At 50.5% G+C, this 16,595-nt stretch overlaps 1 protein-coding gene across 3 annotated transcripts in view; it reads right to left on the bottom strand.

Moving 5' to 3' along the window:
- GEN1 (GEN1 Holliday junction 5' flap endonuclease) overlaps positions 1-16,595 on the bottom strand; it is a 41,577-nt gene that overhangs the window by 10,218 nt on the left and 14,764 nt on the right. For 2 of the 3 annotated variants that reach the window (XM_061554518.1, XM_061554516.1), the window contains 9 exons: positions 15,903-16,104; positions 14,853-15,039; positions 13,231-13,407; positions 12,421-12,531; positions 10,696-10,769; positions 9,584-9,703; positions 8,658-8,694; positions 6,209-6,289; positions 4,808-4,938 (listed from right to left, as the gene is read on the bottom strand). In XM_061554518.1, coding sequence (XP_061410502.1) covers positions 4,808-4,938; positions 6,209-6,289; positions 8,658-8,694; positions 9,584-9,703; positions 10,696-10,769; positions 12,421-12,531; positions 13,231-13,407; positions 14,853-15,039; positions 15,903-16,063 — 1,079 coding nt within the window. In that variant the 5' untranslated portion in view covers positions 16,064-16,104. Of the gene's footprint in view, positions 1-4,807; positions 4,939-6,208; positions 6,290-8,657; positions 8,695-9,583; positions 9,704-10,695; positions 10,770-12,420; positions 12,532-13,230; positions 13,408-14,852; positions 15,040-15,902; positions 16,108-16,595 lie in introns of all 3 variants that reach the window. The other variant, XM_061554517.1, reaches the window with a different exon arrangement.

The raw sequence follows: 16,595 nt of genomic DNA, 5'->3' as shown, positions 1-16,595 counted from the left end.
GATGGAGACAGATGGTGATGCAGATGGGGACCTTGAAAATCGTGCTGGCGCGACTGTGTGAGTTCACCACGCCGAGGACGACGTCGGGGAGGCCCGGTGGTGATCCGTAGGCCTCTGCCTTTCCTGAGCTGCCAGCGCCATCTGCCACGTGGCACGAAGACGCCATCTTGGGCGTGGCAGGGGAGAAACGGCGGGAAGCCGCCATCTTGTCTTCACCGCGGCGGGAGGACGCCGCCATCTTCAACATCGCGGCGGAGAGGCAGCCTTGCGCTGCCATCTGGAGGTGCCGCGGGGTGAGCAGCCTGCTGTGAGCTGCTGTTTTTCGAGGGGGTGCTGCGAGGAGAAGACGCCGATGCTGCAGCTGCTGGGGCGGGAGCTTCCCGTCCTGGCTCGGGTGCGTGACAACGGAGCCGTCAAGTCGCCGAACGAGTTCTGCGAGGCGTCTCAAGTTGCCACCCTGCCGTCCTCTTCTTGCTGCAGCCCCGGGCGAGTCATAACGATACGCACCCGGCCTTAACACACACCTCACTCATCTTTCGAGGGCCGGGGGGGGGCTATTTTGGTTTTCTCTTATGACTCGATTGTGCGGAGCGCGGTTCGGACTGTCTGTATGTGTGTGTAATAACGATGAACGCGCTATCTGCTTGTTGCTTGGTGTCAATATAAGTGTGTGCGTGTGTTGAGAATGGACGGAGAGTCTGCTGTATTTGCTGAGTGTCAAATTGTGTGTGTGCGCTGCTGCGTGGAGTTGTTATCTTGATGGTGAAGTTAATTATTAACTTGGGAGCGTCGGGTATCTTGCGCTGTATTATTTGTGGGTTACCTTGTGTGATGGGCTTAATTGGAAAAAAAATATATATATTTTTTTGGTGTATTGTGCTGCGAGGTGCTGTGTGCGATGCGATTGTTGCAAGAGAGAGAATAATTGTGTTGTTGCTGCAAAGTTACGACAGGATTAATGGTGTGTTGGTTGCCTGCAGATCTGCTTGCTATTGTGTTTAAATGTACGCGTGTGATCGCAATATGCTGATTGTATGTGCTGTTATACTGTTCTGTATGGTTATGGGGTGCGATGCAGTGGTTGATTATTGGAATTGGGATTGTTATTATATTGTGCGTACCTGTTGGAAATTGGTAACAAATTCGAGGGGGACCCAAAAATTTGGTTGTATGGTTGTTGTGCACACGAGATTGCGTGTATATTATAGAGGGGGACCATAAAATTTGGTTGTATGGGTGTTGTGCACACGAGATTGCGTGTATATTATAGAGGGGGACCCAAAAATTTGGTTGTATGGGTGTTGTGCACACGAGATTGCGTGTATATTATAGGGGTAATTGAGCTTTTTGAGAATGAGGGTGCGCGATGACGCCGTTGTGGGTGGTTTAGATGTTAATGCTAATGGGATCGTAAATTGGCGCCAAGTGGCGTCGCGTATTCGGTTGATCGCATGCAGCCACGAGTTGCTTGGCGAGTTGGGTTGTGTAACTAATGTGGTTGGTAAAATATTGGTTAAAAATTCCACGATATGACAGCTGTGCGCAGCAAGCTGGGGCTGTGCGTCTATCGTTGGTGGGGTTGTTATAACGTGACGGGGGATGCGTCTTGTGACCCCCAGCTAAGGGAAGCTGGGGTGCACGAATGGAGAAAACTGGCCACGTGTTCGCACGTTGGGCCGCCATTTTGCGCGCACGCGGGGTATGGCGACGATGCGCTTTGCGGAAAGGGCCGCCATTTTGAGTGCGCGCGAGAGATTGCGCGAACGCGCTGGGCGAAGGGGGACGCCATTTTGAGCGCGCGGGAAAAACCGGGGTGGGGCAAATATTCCATCTGTTATGCCTGCCATTGTTGATTGGGTGATGCACGAGTTGTGGTCACATCGGCCTATGGCTGATGGCTGACCTGACAGCCCGGAGGCGAAACCTCCGTGGTATGTCTTAAACTAATGGGCCATGTGCTCATATGGCTCGGGGAGTCATGGTTCAGTTGTGCGGTGGCAGACTGAACCTGGTGTGCCGGGGGCTCACGGGATCTGGGTTAGGGTGTTATTGTCTCTATAAGAGAACATTGCCCCGTGGGGGGAGTACAGGGGGTCTGGCATTGCTGGGGGATGAACCTTCCCTGGGCTATAAAGCATCGGACTATACGAGGCTGGTGTGTGTCCATCTCTGATGGGATAGTAAGGGAGGAGCGTGGCCGAGTTGCTGCTCATCCCCGAAATTGCACTAGCTGAGAGTATGGTCAGTGGATGTTGCTGTGGGTTGACGACCACGGTGGGGGTTAGGGCGAGTTAAACATTACCGCTGGGGAGCGTGGCTCTCTCCACGCGAGGGTGTGCGATTAGGCGTTTTGTTGGGTTGCTGAGAGTGACCGTGGGTACATGCTGGGTACGTGCGATGTCTGTGCTGGTCCTCAAGGGAGGACTGCTGGTGGGTAAGAGCAGAAATTTTGTTGTTGTTGTTACGTGTAAATAATATTGTTGTTAAAATGTAAATACTGGGGCATCCATTGCGTTTATTTTGGGTATTTATGGGGAGTTTTTTTTAAGCGGGCCGGATTTACATCATCTCCACTACCCTGGGGCCGGGTGGCTGTCGTGTACGACATGCGGATGTGCGTTGTTGTGCTGTGCCTCAGGGGATTGGATTCTCCTTCTCGTCACAGATTCTTCAGCTCCCGTCGCACTGGGTGTTACCTGGTGTGCTAGCTGGATGAGGACTTGAAGGAGCAATTGAGCGCCGTTCGTCATTCTGCTCTACCACTTGCTCTTTGACGTTGGACTTGAGCCGAGCGGATGGAACTGCAACATGGACACGCACTAAAACATCACATTTCTGGGTTGTGCGCGTTGGCCGTTCTTGCGTGTCAGTTGCCGTTTTTGTTCATTGTGCCATTCTTATTCTTGTTGTTGTTGTGCGGAGGACAGGCCGGTGTTCTGTTCCAGTTCCTGATACCTCCCCTTTCGTTGCTTGTGTTGTTGTTGTTATAATCTCCGTTGTGTCTGGGGGACTCCTGATTGTGATGCCTTCGCCCGCATTATTTTGTTCTGTTTCAGCCGAGGACGGCTGGGATTTTCTCTACGGGGGAGGGTAGTGTAATGCGGGCGTAAATGGGCGGGGCGGATATGACGATCCGAGAGGGAGGAGTCAGGGTGACGTGGGGGAGAAGTTATAGCGGGGAGACAGGAAGCTATCTGGGGAGTCGGGGGAGTGAAGGGTGGTGAACACGTTGGGTGGTCGCCGTGCCTCAGCCTGGTGGCTGAGGGGCTCATGACGGCGCCAGCCAGCGGGGTGGAAGAGAGAATGGAGGATTGAGGTTGGAGATGGCGAGGTAGCCATAGAGGCCACGAAGGGCTAACTTGGGAGGTGGCGAGATCGCCACGCACGGAGGAACAGGGAGCAGCGATGGAGCTGCTGTGGGGGCAGCCGGAGGGCTGCACCAAGAGCCTGCAGCGGAGCTGCAGGAGCGTGGAAGGCTACGGGAGCGAAGGCAGATGTGGGGCTGCCAGGGAGAGAGTCTCAGGAGGAGTGCCGTGTGGGAAGGAGAACGCGAACCCCAAATAAAGGACACGGAGTCAGTAAGAAGTGTCTAAGTCCTTTTTATTACACATTTGTACCTGATGATGGTTGCTTGTGTTGCAATCGAATTTAATTCAATTTATTTCTACGTGACTTTACCGAAAGAACCAAAGAATACTCCCTGCAGTCACGAAAGCTTAGAATCTAGTTTGAAGTGTTAATAAACGGATTGCCTCCAACCACGTAGTGTGTGTCTTCATTTAACAGTACTACACTTTACCCAACCCCTGCCGATCGACAACTTGTGCTGTACCAATGTCTACGGCTGGGTGGAAAGAGACAGTGTGCGGGACTGAAGAGTGGTAAGCGGGCTAAATCTGGTCTCCTTTTGAAGTGAAGCCGTTTTGTTAAGAAATCTGTTACATTGGGGCCTGACACCCCGGAACCAGCCCTGCGTTGTGAGGACGCCACTTTTGGGGGCTGTGGCATGGCCCACCGGTAGAGGTTAAAAAACCCACAGTCCACCCTGGTTAATACTGCCGTGTGTATTAACCAGAGGTGGGACAAAGTCATTGTTATGCAAGTCCAAGTCGAGTCTGAAGTCATCAAATTCATGACTCGAGTCTGACTCGAGTCCAAGTCACATGACTCGAGTCCACACCTCAGAGGTGGGACAAAGTCATTGTTATGCAAGTCCAAGTCGAGTCTGAAGTCATCAAATTCATGACTCGAGTCTGACTCGAGTCCAAGTCACATGACTCGAGTCCACACCTCTGGTATTAACCGTACTATACATGCTGCCTGATTCATAGTGAACGTAACAGACCTTGTGATGACATCTGAATAAGTGGTAGATGCTAGAATCACGATACAAATTCGAAGAATTATTTGCAAATTACCAGATTGGGAAAGGCATAGCAAGTGTCACCCCAACTGTGAAAACCTAGCAGGACACTCTTGAAAAAGGGTCTTGTGAGGCTTTCCTGGGTAAACGAGTGCAACTATAAAATAAGAATAAATTAATAAGGAAGTGGGACAGGGTCCGGCGTGATGACGAGTGCCCGTTGTTGTATATGTCGGGTTTTGAAAAATTTATTTTAAAAAAAGAGGATTGGGAAAATGTGTAACTATTGGAAATTATGCTAATCTATGTAATTATAAATTAGGGGGGTAATCATATTAATTTATGAAAATGTATGCGATTATGCTAATGCTGTCAGTTATGATAATTTGGCTTAGCTTCGGTGTCCAGGGTCGTATTATCAATTGGGACCGTGACCCCCCATACCGCACGGGCTGGAGGTGCCACTTGGAGCGGTGTCCGGCGACGCACTCCTGCAGATCGTAGGTCGCGAGCAGCAGCAGCAGCTTATGGCAGGTGTAGTGCGGTGGCCACTCCAGTTTCCTCTCCACCACGTCCTGCCTCACCGATCACGGGCGGCGGTGGGGAGACACTCTCGGATTAATTTGTCTTCACGAACCTCTGAACCAAAGCTGAATCGGCACCGATGCCGCATTGCTCCGACGCCCCAGGGTTAAGGTCGCCGGGATTCACGGTGCAGTGCATTAAACACTCCGCCAGCACTTCCTCCAGTGCACGCTCAAGTCAAGAGTGCCTTCTCGCTCAATGAGCATTGAGGCGGTGTTCATCTCCCATTTACATTCCTAGAGCAGTGGTGTAAATTCCACATTCTCAGTGTGGTCAAGTCTTTCCATAGGACAACCACTGTGAACCTACGAAACAAAACGTATACTCATTTTAATGACCCTGGAGTTTCGAGAAAACCTGCGACCGTCATTAAAATGTTCAACCTTCTACCAGCGCCAGTGGCAAGATGTTAACTACCTTGCCTGGTATGCAGGAGGCCGAGGGTTTGATCCCGACCTTGATGCCTGTATATTTGAGTTTGCGTGTTCTCCTCGTGGTCGCGTGGATTTTTCTCTAGGTCCTCCGGTTTTTCGCTCCACATTTCGAAACGTACGTTTAGAGGATTTGGTTGCATTACATTTCCACACGGTAAGCTACTTCGTTGAGCAATCACGTGTGGCCAGGTCACTTCTGAAAAAGTGTTACATTTCTCAGTGGGCCTTATCTGGTAAAAAAAGAAAGAAGCTTTAGTTTAAGAGTTATATGACTAAGCCACCAAACCACAGGCCACATTCTAGAGGAAACTTGGAGAATCCATCAATTTCCTCCGTTTACACGCATGTGTGTGCGCACGCACGTGTATGTGTCAGCTGTGTCACTGCAAAGAAGCACCTTAAACATTTGACAGATGCTGGCTGGGAATCACGACTCATTCCCAAGGTCCAGCAGTGTAGGCAATCCGAGTTCGATTCCCAGCCACAGCTAACATCAGTGGCAAGCGATATCTAAACTGGAGCTGGGCCACTCGCCTCTTCACCAACCCGCAGTGACCAGCACGGTGAGGTACACGGTCAAACAACTCCTCTGACCGACACTGCGTGGGGAGGGCTTCATCCAGAAGTATTCGGACACTGGGCTGTAGAATCATCACTCTGATATCACTGCAACCTCCATCACACTCTAAAAGAGTGGTTACCATGCTGTGGTCCATGGTTGCTGGTCGTCCACAATGTCGTGGGACGTGGTGCTGGTGATGTCTGTACTATACGGTGGTTCCATAACAAGAGACAAATGTTTATAGGAAACAATCGCTGCACTCACCACCACTTTCTGCAGGTTGGGCCGACTCCATTGCAGCTGCAATGGCAGCTTATCCTTGTGGCTCCGGAACTCAGCGATCACCTGTAACAGGCACACACAAACACACGCGCTCATGGACTTATCAAGGCTGGTTCACGACAATGAAGAGCAGCGACGGGGTCACAGGTCAGGGCTACAACTTCATCCACAACTGGAAGTGGTATAATTTTCTAATCATCAGCCATAATCAATTCACTGGTGGATAAAGGTCTTCCCAAGCCATCTCTATCCTTGAAAGTCTCACAATTCCATAATCTACCCATCGCCTCCAAATGATCCGATGTGATCGTTCCATTTTTCCAGATGGACGTACTCTTGGGTATATACGTGCAAATGTTGAATTTATTTAGCACCATACGTAGCCAACCGTGCTAATCGGAGGTGCAGGAGAAGGACAACAAACTAAACACAAAAAGAAGTTGGAAAGAAATTAGTTTTAAATCGAGATTTAAAAGTGCACAACTCCAGTGGCTTCCTAATATCGGAAGGAAGAGTGTTCCAGACGGCCGCAGAAGTGCATCTGAAAGCACGCGAAGCAGTGACCATTGGCTGCTACTCTGTTGTCATGCTCACCCAAAGCCCACTGACTTTTATCAACAATGGATAGGATGCTTCTAACCCACGCGCGTTTGCTCACTATATCACGTCTTTCTGTTTCCAATATAATCCCTCAAGCATGCATATCACCGTGCTTCTTTGCACACTTTTCAGCTTTTGTTCCAACATCTTCGTCAGTGAACAAGTTCTGATCCATGTGCAAACATGGAAGTACGCACTGATTAAACATTCTTCTTTGAACATATTTGTACGCATCTCTGATTATAATTATCAAGCTCAGATTTCCAACAGCACTCCAACCCGCTGTTATCCATCTCTCAATTTCATCAGAGGTAATTTCATAATTCCTATTCATAGATTCCAGTTATGCTGACGTTCATAAATCTTTAAAGCCATTACTGTGCATTTGTAATGAGACTAAATCAACTTTACGATCGCGTGATTTGGTGGACAGTTTTGGAGCTCATAATTTCAATGAATCCCTCATAATGCAAAACCATAAAATGTCACATCATTAATGATCACATGTTCATAGCTCAAAAGTAACCATCACAAGACCCGTGTAATTTCACCAGAGGCCTCCAATGCTAAACAAGGCAGCAGTTCAGATTGGCGCAAGACGTGTTCCCTATTACAGTAGTCCCTTGGTTAAGTGACATCGGTTAACGTGTTTTTCGGTGAACATTTTCGCCTCCCTTAGGGACTCCATGGTTTCGACTAACGTTAGCATTTTGATTAACGGTATGTTTACGTTATGCACGCTGGTGCCAATTTCGGCCAATCCGAATACTCTTAAGTGGGCTGAGCATGCTTGAGCCAATCAGCGGTGCCCATTTATGACCGTTTAGACCTCGACTGGATTTGTTCATATTGTGTTTTCTGTTTTCTATTAAGTTATTTCGGTTAACAGTAGTTTTCGTGGAACGGATTAAAAACGTTTTGCGAGGAACTGCTGAACTTATACAATGTCTGAGTTTGGCTCTCTAATTCTAGGGAAATTACATTGAATCTTGGGAGTCTGGTATGCGACTTGGTTTGGCTTAGGCACCTCATGTGAAACTCAGCAAAGTAATTTCCTGCTCAAACGAAGCATCGACTTCTCCACAAAGTGGTCCTCATTTTGATCAATCCTAGAGGGATGACGAGTCCACCGACAAGCGGGACGCAAACTTGGAACCTTCCGATAGCGAGCCGCCCGCTCTGCCGCAACACGTCGGGGTGGGAGAGATTTCCGTATTGCTCCGCCACACGGATTCGTGAACTGGCATTGAATCGCGCTGTGACACGCGCACTGCACCACCACGAGATTCGTGAACTGGCATTGCATCGCGCTGTGACACGCACACTGCACCACCACGAGAGCACCCTCCGCTCACGTGTTCTTCAATTTCTTTTGTAAAACAATGTTCAAGAAATTATCTTCATCGGTTCTTCGTGCAATGCCATTGATGCTAACCCTTATTGAAAGTTCACTGGTTCTTATTAGACTGTCTCTTGGTTAATCAGCCCAGTGCTGCTACCGTCCATCTCACCGATCTCAATTCGCCCAATGTGCACGACGCCTATAGCATGCCCATGAATTAGAGCTTAACAGCTCATTGGGCCCTGTCCGCTGATATCCGTGAAAAAATAGCTTCACAGCTCATCAGATTCATCCAGTGTAAATAAAGATAAATATCGATGCAAATAAATAACATGAATCTCCACCGTGGTCGTCCTCTTGGGGCTATAAGCCGCTTAGAGCATGGCCAATGGGAGACGTGGGGGCATGGGGAGTGCTGGTGCTGGTGCAGTCTCGTTGTAAGCGCACATAACTTCCGCTCGCACGATCTGCTCGGCCGTTGTTACTCACGTCCTCGTGCGGGAAGCCGGGGCACTCCAGCGCCTTCCTGCAACACAGCATCCACCGGGATTGTCATCTTGATATCTGCCTTTATATCTGTATACCATTAAATAATACTTTTCCCGCACCTCCGATTAGCACAGCTGGCTACGTCCAGTGCAAAAGAAGTTCAACGTACATATTACGACACCGACATCCGCAGTGGTTGATCTTCACACACCGTAGTGGACGCCCGCGCAATGGGGGTGTTCCACCTCCAGACTTTCCGGGGTGAAACTATTTACTTATGTAGTGACGTCACTACTGTATTGGGTCTGTATACACATGACGTCACTGCTGTCGGGTCTGTACACGTGACGTCACTGCCTGTTCAGTATGGAGGCTGTTGATGGGTGCCACGGGGGTTGTGTCAGGCCGTGGCGCTCCGAGTGACCCCGGCTGGGCACGTGACCGGATCCAGGAGGGGGCCAGGGGCCCTGGGGGACCCTGGGGGCCACGTGGTGGGGGAGTGGAGCCTTCTCGTGGGTTCGAGAAGGGGGGCGTGGCCAGGGTGTGGCCGGCCACGCCAGAGAGGCTCATAAGGGGGGTCAGCGCAGAGAGCTGGGCTGTTGGTGCCTGGGATGAAGCCGTCTCATGAAGACTCTGAAGAAAGAAGCCTCCAGTCATCGTGGCCAAGCAGAAGCCCTCCTGGCTTTGCCACGCCAAGTAGTACCCGAGTGTTAGCGAGAGTAGGACGGTGGTCACCACCTTATGTGTAGGGTGTGTTGCAGTTGTGTTCAATAAAGTGTTGCCTCCACACGAGTGTGAGCGCCTGTATCGAACCATTACACTTATATAACAGACGCCCTTCGATTCCGGTGTTGTCGCGCGGTCGCTTTACGTCGCCCGGCGCTAAGGCAGACGGGGCCCGCTCGGTAGCGGCCGACGTGCAGTACCTCCTGACGGCCGACTCGGCGGCGGCAGCCTCCTGCGTGCAGTGCCGCTGCCGCCGGTGACCCTCGCCGTCTTCCGGGCGGTGCGCTCCGCTCGAGGGACCCTTCCTCCATGCGCGAAACCTGGCGGGTGTGACGGCACAGAGGCACTCAGCAGCGGCAGAGGATGTCGCTTGATGTGTCAGGGTACCAGTGGAACCTTGTCCTCGCTAAGGGACCAATGGGAATTTCAATACCTCGAGGGGGTGCAACGACACATTGACGTGCCTCAGTCACTTCTGTTACTGTAAGAAGCCAATTGCAGGGTAAGGCGATTAACTTTATTTATTTAATTTTCGAGTCACTGGCAGGTCGTTTTTAAGAGTGAGTTTGAGCGTTACCCTGGGCCGGATTAAACGTGTCCAGGAGCCGTAGTTTGAAGAGCTTTAATCTACATCGTTTCTGACCTCTGTTTGTGAATTTGCATGTGAAATGGGGCATGTTTGACAACTAGCACGCATTTACACACACACACACATATACATTTATGGAGATCTCCCATATAGCCATAACAGACTGTTGGGGCAAGTGCTGTTAGCGAGCACACATATACCGTTGCGTACATGTGGGGGGCAACTATGCGTGAATTTGCAACTGTGGAGCAACAATTTATCTTGCGAAGTCCCTGAGCTTTTCGAGTGTGAATCCCTGGCCATATATGTGCCGAGCGCACGCGGATTCACCCAGCCAATGCTGCCTAAATATCAGACAAAACGATTGTTAACGGGGGAAGAAGCGGAGTTAGAGGCAGTGTGGTGAGAGTGGTGAGTGTGCGAGCGGGTGTGTTGTTATGACCTGCAGTGGTCTTTGGACAGAGTGTGGTGCATAAGATGACACAGTCTGGTAGACCAAGTTCTCAACATGGGTGGAGCAACCAATTAGCAAGGATAATGGAAACAGGAACCGTGATAGTAGCAATAGAAGAGCGATAAGGAGACGACTGTATTTCAAACTCCTGTCACCACAACGTACCGCAGGGTGTGATTCAACTTGTTACCGCGCCTCCCCGGCTAAACACATGTGCGCGCGCGCATGCCCTCAGCGTGTCCGTCTCACGCTCACACTCGGTGCACGACCTGTTCAGAAGACTCTCGCCTTGCAGCGAGTGGATGAGCTTGAGAGCCAGCTCCTTGCCAATGCCCTTCACGCCCTGGCAAAGACAAAGATCGTCCGTATAGCCTTAACAAACTTGGGGCAAGTGGTGTGAGTGGACAGCACCTCTGAAGGCCGGCGCCACACACGAGGGGAGTGGGTGGCCAGCACCACACCCGGCCTTCTTTGTCTCTTAGTGGTTATGTTTACACACCCCACCAGGTACTCGTTTGAGGCTGAGCCAACCTAGGAGAGGCTCAGGAAAAAGTTTACATAATCGTCACTGGTGTTGGCCAAGAACGAGAAGCGAACTTGGGCTGCAACGTTCGTAGCGCAGCGCACTAACAACGACACTACCGCTCCCCACTACCGTCTCTCCATGCACACACAAGCACACAACAACAATACCTGCATGTCTATTGCACGTACGGTGCAATATAAGTTTAACATACTTACATATTGCAGTGTTTTTAGCCTAGGGGCTTTCTTAATGACGGCTTGTCATTTTATTAAATTATAATATTGGATTCGTAGCGCAGCGTGTTGACCGCTACACCACCGCTCTGCACTTTGAGGTTGACCATACACACACACACATTCCTACGCATGCCGTCACCTCAGCAGAACGTTCCACGATCGAAAAGTTGAAGTTCTGCGTGAACCTTAAGTGAACAAGTCCGGTCGTTTTTTTACCTATAAACTGGTCCTGCCTCGATGATGATGTCATCAGTTGCACAACCGGTCCAGGAGCTTTCCCGTTTTCCACAATTTAAAGGATAGGGCTTACTTTTTCTAGTGTGCGACTTCTGGAAACAGTACGATCCCCCGGGATATGTGAATGTGAACAGAGAAAAGTGTCCAAAGTAGCGAGGCGAGATGCACGCTTTAGATTCTACCGAGAGATAGAAAGAAGCCCACGTGGATTAGAGAATGTAGCGCAGGTTAAGGAGAACAACACTGCCGCCCATGGGTCAGACGTGCCCAGGCACCGACTACAAATAAATGAGATGGTAGGGGCAAGCGCTGGCGCTTTGCCGGAGGACCTGGCAGTGCCTGGCAGTGTCGCCATTTTCCTAGGATGGCGACAGATTATTGGGACTCGGGAAGAGGGCTGGCAATGTCATGTTCTGCAGTCTTGTGGCTGTGATTGGTGGATATGGCTGTGTCAGGTAAACTGCTCATGTGACACTAAGATGCCTGGGCCATGTGTACGTCGTGTGAAATGCACCTTCGGCACGTGTACAGAGAAAGTGCTCGAGGGCACACGTTGAGATAATTGGAAACAGGTGGTCGGAAGGCACTGTAATCATTATATAATAAAGGACACACGTGTTGCAGTAAAGTGGTGGGGGGGCACTGTCCGATAGGGGCGGGGCCTAGCGAGTATATGAGGGGGAGTGAGGCCCACGCTTGGGGACTAATCAACGACCAAGGTTGACGGCATCGAGGCAGACTGTTCGAGAACCAACTTGATGGAAACCATCGGGGCTGGAGATAGCCATAGTAATGATGAGTGTGGCAGTTGTTACACTAGGAATTGTAAATATGTGAAGTTAGAAATAAAGCTGAACTTCTACAAAATGGACGTCTCCAAGGAGCTTCTTTATACCTTGCACCAGGGCTCATGCCAGCCACGCTACACCATTGGTACGCACGCGTGCTTAAAAACAGGCATGTGGAGGCGCGTGCCTATACGCGCATACTGGCACCTTGGGCAGGTAGTCACAGCCGAGAAGCACAGCGAGACCGATGAGAGCATCGCGATCCAGACCGAGCTCCCTCCGTATCCTGTCCACGCAGTAGCGCTCCACATGGGGGTCCTGATACGGAACAACGAGGCGATGGTCACCAGTTACCCCAAGAAATAAAACACACGCGATGCTACATCACACACCGTGCAAACAATATGCCCACGTCATGCGCCCACACACACACGACAATAAACCCACCCTATATCTCCATGAGATAAAACACAAGCACCGTGTAGAAGTTGTTTCATTACAGGAGCAGATTTAGACCTCTACGTTGCTGTGGATGGATGAATGTTGTCTTGAAAATCAAGTTAAATAGCACCCACATGTTATGCAATTGTGTCTCCTGGCAGGGATGCCATTGAGGGTGCTATGGGCGGTTGATGGTGGTTTTGGTGGTGTTGGTGGTGGCAGTGGTGGTGGCAGTGTTGGTGGTGGCAGTGGCGATTTTGGTGGTGGCGATGTCATGGTGACGGTGTCAAGGTGGCGGTGTTGTTGGTGATGGTGGTGTCGCGTTGGTGTCGTGGTGGTGTTGGTAGCATTGTTGGTGGTGATGGTGTTGGTGTGATGTTGGTGGCGGTGTCGTGATGGTGGTGTCGTGCTGGCGGTGTTGGTGGCGGTGTTGGTGGTGGTGTCATGTTTGTGGTGACGGTGTCATGGAGGCGGTGTCCGTGGTGATGGTGTTGGTGGTGGCGGTGTTCGTGGTGATGGTGTTGGTGGTGGCGGTGTCGTGCTGGTGGCGGTGTTGATGGTGGTGTAGGTGGGTACCTGGTCGCTCACGGCGAGGCCACGGTAGACGGTGCGGGCGCCATACAAGAAGGCGTCGCCGTCATCAGTGAAGCAGCCGTGCACCAGCCCGGCCGCGTCGAGCGCCGCACACAGAGCCTCGCCCTCTCCCGCGGCTTGCAGGCACGGCAGGCCCAACGAGGACAGCAGCTCACAGCACTGATAACCACAAACACAAAGATCCCTCGTATAGCTTTAACACACTTTCAGGGAAAATGCTGTTGGTGAGTACCTATGAAGGCCGGAACGGCACACAAGGGGGTGGGTGGCCAGCACCATGCCGGGCTGCTTTTGTCTCCCCAGTGCCAATGTTTACACATCAGGTACAGGTAGTCCTCTACTTACGATGGAGATGCGTTACAACGACCCCATCGTAAGTCAAAAATATCGTAAGTCGAAGATGGCCTCGCCTACCCAGGAGTCTTAAAGAATGGTGATAATTTAGAAAACAGAGCAATTTACAGTACCGTACTGTATAAACTATATACTGTATGTATTTATTAATCACAATACTGTATTGCACAGTAAAATGTAAAGTAAAAAAAGGTAAATTCTTAACCTACCTATATGAACTGCAATTTAATAAAAACGCGGGAGATGCGTACATCCCGGCAGCGTCCCAACGTACAGTATCATACCTCGTACACTGCTGCGTTTGCCTGCCGCGCGAAATTTAAAATATTTTACAATTTTGTCGTATCGCTATCGCCATCGTAAGATCAAAATATCGTAAGTCGGGCCATCGTAACTCAGGATCGGTTCAGAAGTCGTCACTGGTGTTGGCCGCAAGCGGGAATCGAACTCATGTCGCTGGGTTCGTAGGGGAGCGTGCTAACCGTTTCACTACCACTAACCGTTGCACTGGGACCCACACACACAGTTACCCAACAAAAACAACAGCTGCCGTTTGCCAATAAGTGGTGGTGGTATCACCACAGTGGCTGTACCAGGTTAGGTGCACTTTGAAGCCACATGAAGTGTCAAAGGCTCGCTGACAGGTCACGGGAGACCCAGGTGCCATGGGTTGGCTGACTGAGATCACTGGCAGAGGCACCATCAGTGCTCCCCACTGTGCCAGCTGCTGCATCTTAGCAGTCCACGCTCCGCTCGCTATTAAGAGGCAATGCAAATCTCCATAAATTGGTGAATTAAGGTGTCAGCAAATTGCGACTGTGGTGAAGTGCACGCCATCACTCACGTCACCGATCACTGCCCAATCGCACGCGCTTTTGCAGGAGGCACAAACAGAATCCAATATTCGACCCCAGATGTCATCGAATGGCTTCTCAAAACTCAACATACAAAGTAAAAAACTCGATATGTTGCTTTTGAAATGCCATTTGTGCCGTCTGATTCACAGTGCATGTTAAATATCCTGTGATTTATGACGATATAACGGTCAAATTGGAAAAACCACCCTCAAATGAATTAACTGGGTAAAGCCAAGTAACAACATTGCTCCTGACTGCAAAACTACTATCACCAAGGCATCTGTGAAACACAGCGCAAAGCGTGACAGCCTTGCGCTATAAGAATGGCGTGAAAATCTAATTTAAAATCATTTAATTTGAACTCGAAGGAACCCAGTTGACTCCGGCTCCCACCTCCTTGAGGGTCGCCCTGAGCTGTGCACGGTTTGTTTTGCCGCGGCGGACCCTGGCGCTGGGCCCGAAGCGGGCCTCGTTGCGCTGGGCCATCGTGCCGGCCTTGAGCGCGGGCGCGTCTCCTTCCACCACAAACACAAGACGCAGGCCCAGGCGACACAGCAGCGACACGCGGAAAAACAGGTTCCTGCGCGACACAAGCAGGAGTCACCTCGTTACGGTATCATGGATTCATTATTCACGAGCACCTCACAGATGCTTGGAAAATATCGTGAAACCATACAAGGGAACGTATATTAACATTTGAATTTTTATAGCGTCTGAACGCGATATCTCATGATGCTTTATTGACACAGTTGGGATATATATTTTATAGAGAGAGGCAGTGAGTCCTAGGCAGAGGAAAGAAAGAAGCTCTTGCGTCAGGACTTAAAGATGGGTGGGGAGTTGACAGCACGGATTGCTGGAGGAAACGGCAATGAAAAACCGAGCTACCTTACCCTGTGTGAAGGTTTACTAGGGGCTTCAACACAAAGTGTGGTGGGATTCAGTGAGGCGGAGGGGAGAGTGAAACACGGATGAATGAGATGGGGATGAGTGAGACAGGAGTGAGTGGGGCTGGAGTGAATGTGGTGGGGGTGACCGGGATGGGGGTGAGCGAGGTTTGAGTCTGTGAGCAGTGATTCGCACTTGGGCGCCACGGTGGTGAGATGTTAAATACTTCTCCTGGTTTACAGATTGTGGGTTCAATCCCGACCCTTACGCCTGTATATTTGGAGTTTGCATGTTCTCCCCATGGTCGCGTGGATTTTTCTCCGGATCCTCATGTTTTCCCCTCCACATTTAGAATCAACATCACGCGTTTAAAGTATTTGGCTGCTATAAATGTCCACGTGATGATAAGCCACTTCGTTGAGCTATCATTTGTTATAGCCAGGTCGCTTCTGATAAATACCTTGATAGCTCAGTGGGCCTTACCTGGTAGATATAAAAACAAAAAAGGTTTAGATTCGGTGAGGCTGGGTGGGTATCAAACACTGGGCCTCTCACCGCAGGTGTGGCCGCTTGACGCTGTTGGCCATGCCCTTGACGGACTGGGCCTCGCACACCCACATGGCGAGGTCCACGGCGATCGTGAGCCCCGCCAGCGCACTCAGCGGTACGCGCTCCCGCACGGGGGACAGCACCGTCCACAGGTCCGTGACGCCCATCGCTCACGCCGACCACAACCTGCACGGCCACAACAACCACACTGCTGGGGCCCAGCACCAACAACAACAATGAGCCCTCGGGACAGCCAGGGAAGCACCAATGATTCCTTGATCATCACATGGGAGCCGCATGTGGCTCTTTAAGAACTACATTGCGGCTCTTGATTTAGAGTTATTTTTTAAACCAAATTCGAAGAAAAATACTCTTCTTGTTATTTTTGGTTGGCGACCCCGGGCCATGGAACTCCAGTTCACCGTGGGCAGGAGTCAGAAATCTGCGGTTCCGGAACCACATGCAGCTCTTTAAGGACTGCTTCATGATGCAATTGACATGCATTGCGGCTCTTCAAATATTGAGTTTCTTTTACCGAATTGGAAAACAATGGCACTTCTTGTTGTTGTTTTGGTTGCCAACCCCCGAGCATCACTGTAACGTCACCATCATTAGCACCACCATCAACACAGGGAAAGAGACAAAACCGTGACAGCCAAGCAAAATGGACGATGCTCAAAAGGAAAATTACCAATTGAT

Source organism: Lethenteron reissneri, chromosome 20, assembly GCF_015708825.2.
Source record: "Lethenteron reissneri isolate LAM-NWPU_2019-01 chromosome 20, ASM1570882v1, whole genome shotgun sequence".
In the NCBI taxonomy this organism is placed as follows: domain Eukaryota; kingdom Metazoa; phylum Chordata; class Hyperoartia; order Petromyzontiformes; family Petromyzontidae; genus Lethenteron; species Lethenteron reissneri.
This window is presented reverse-complemented; position numbering and strand designations above follow the sequence as displayed.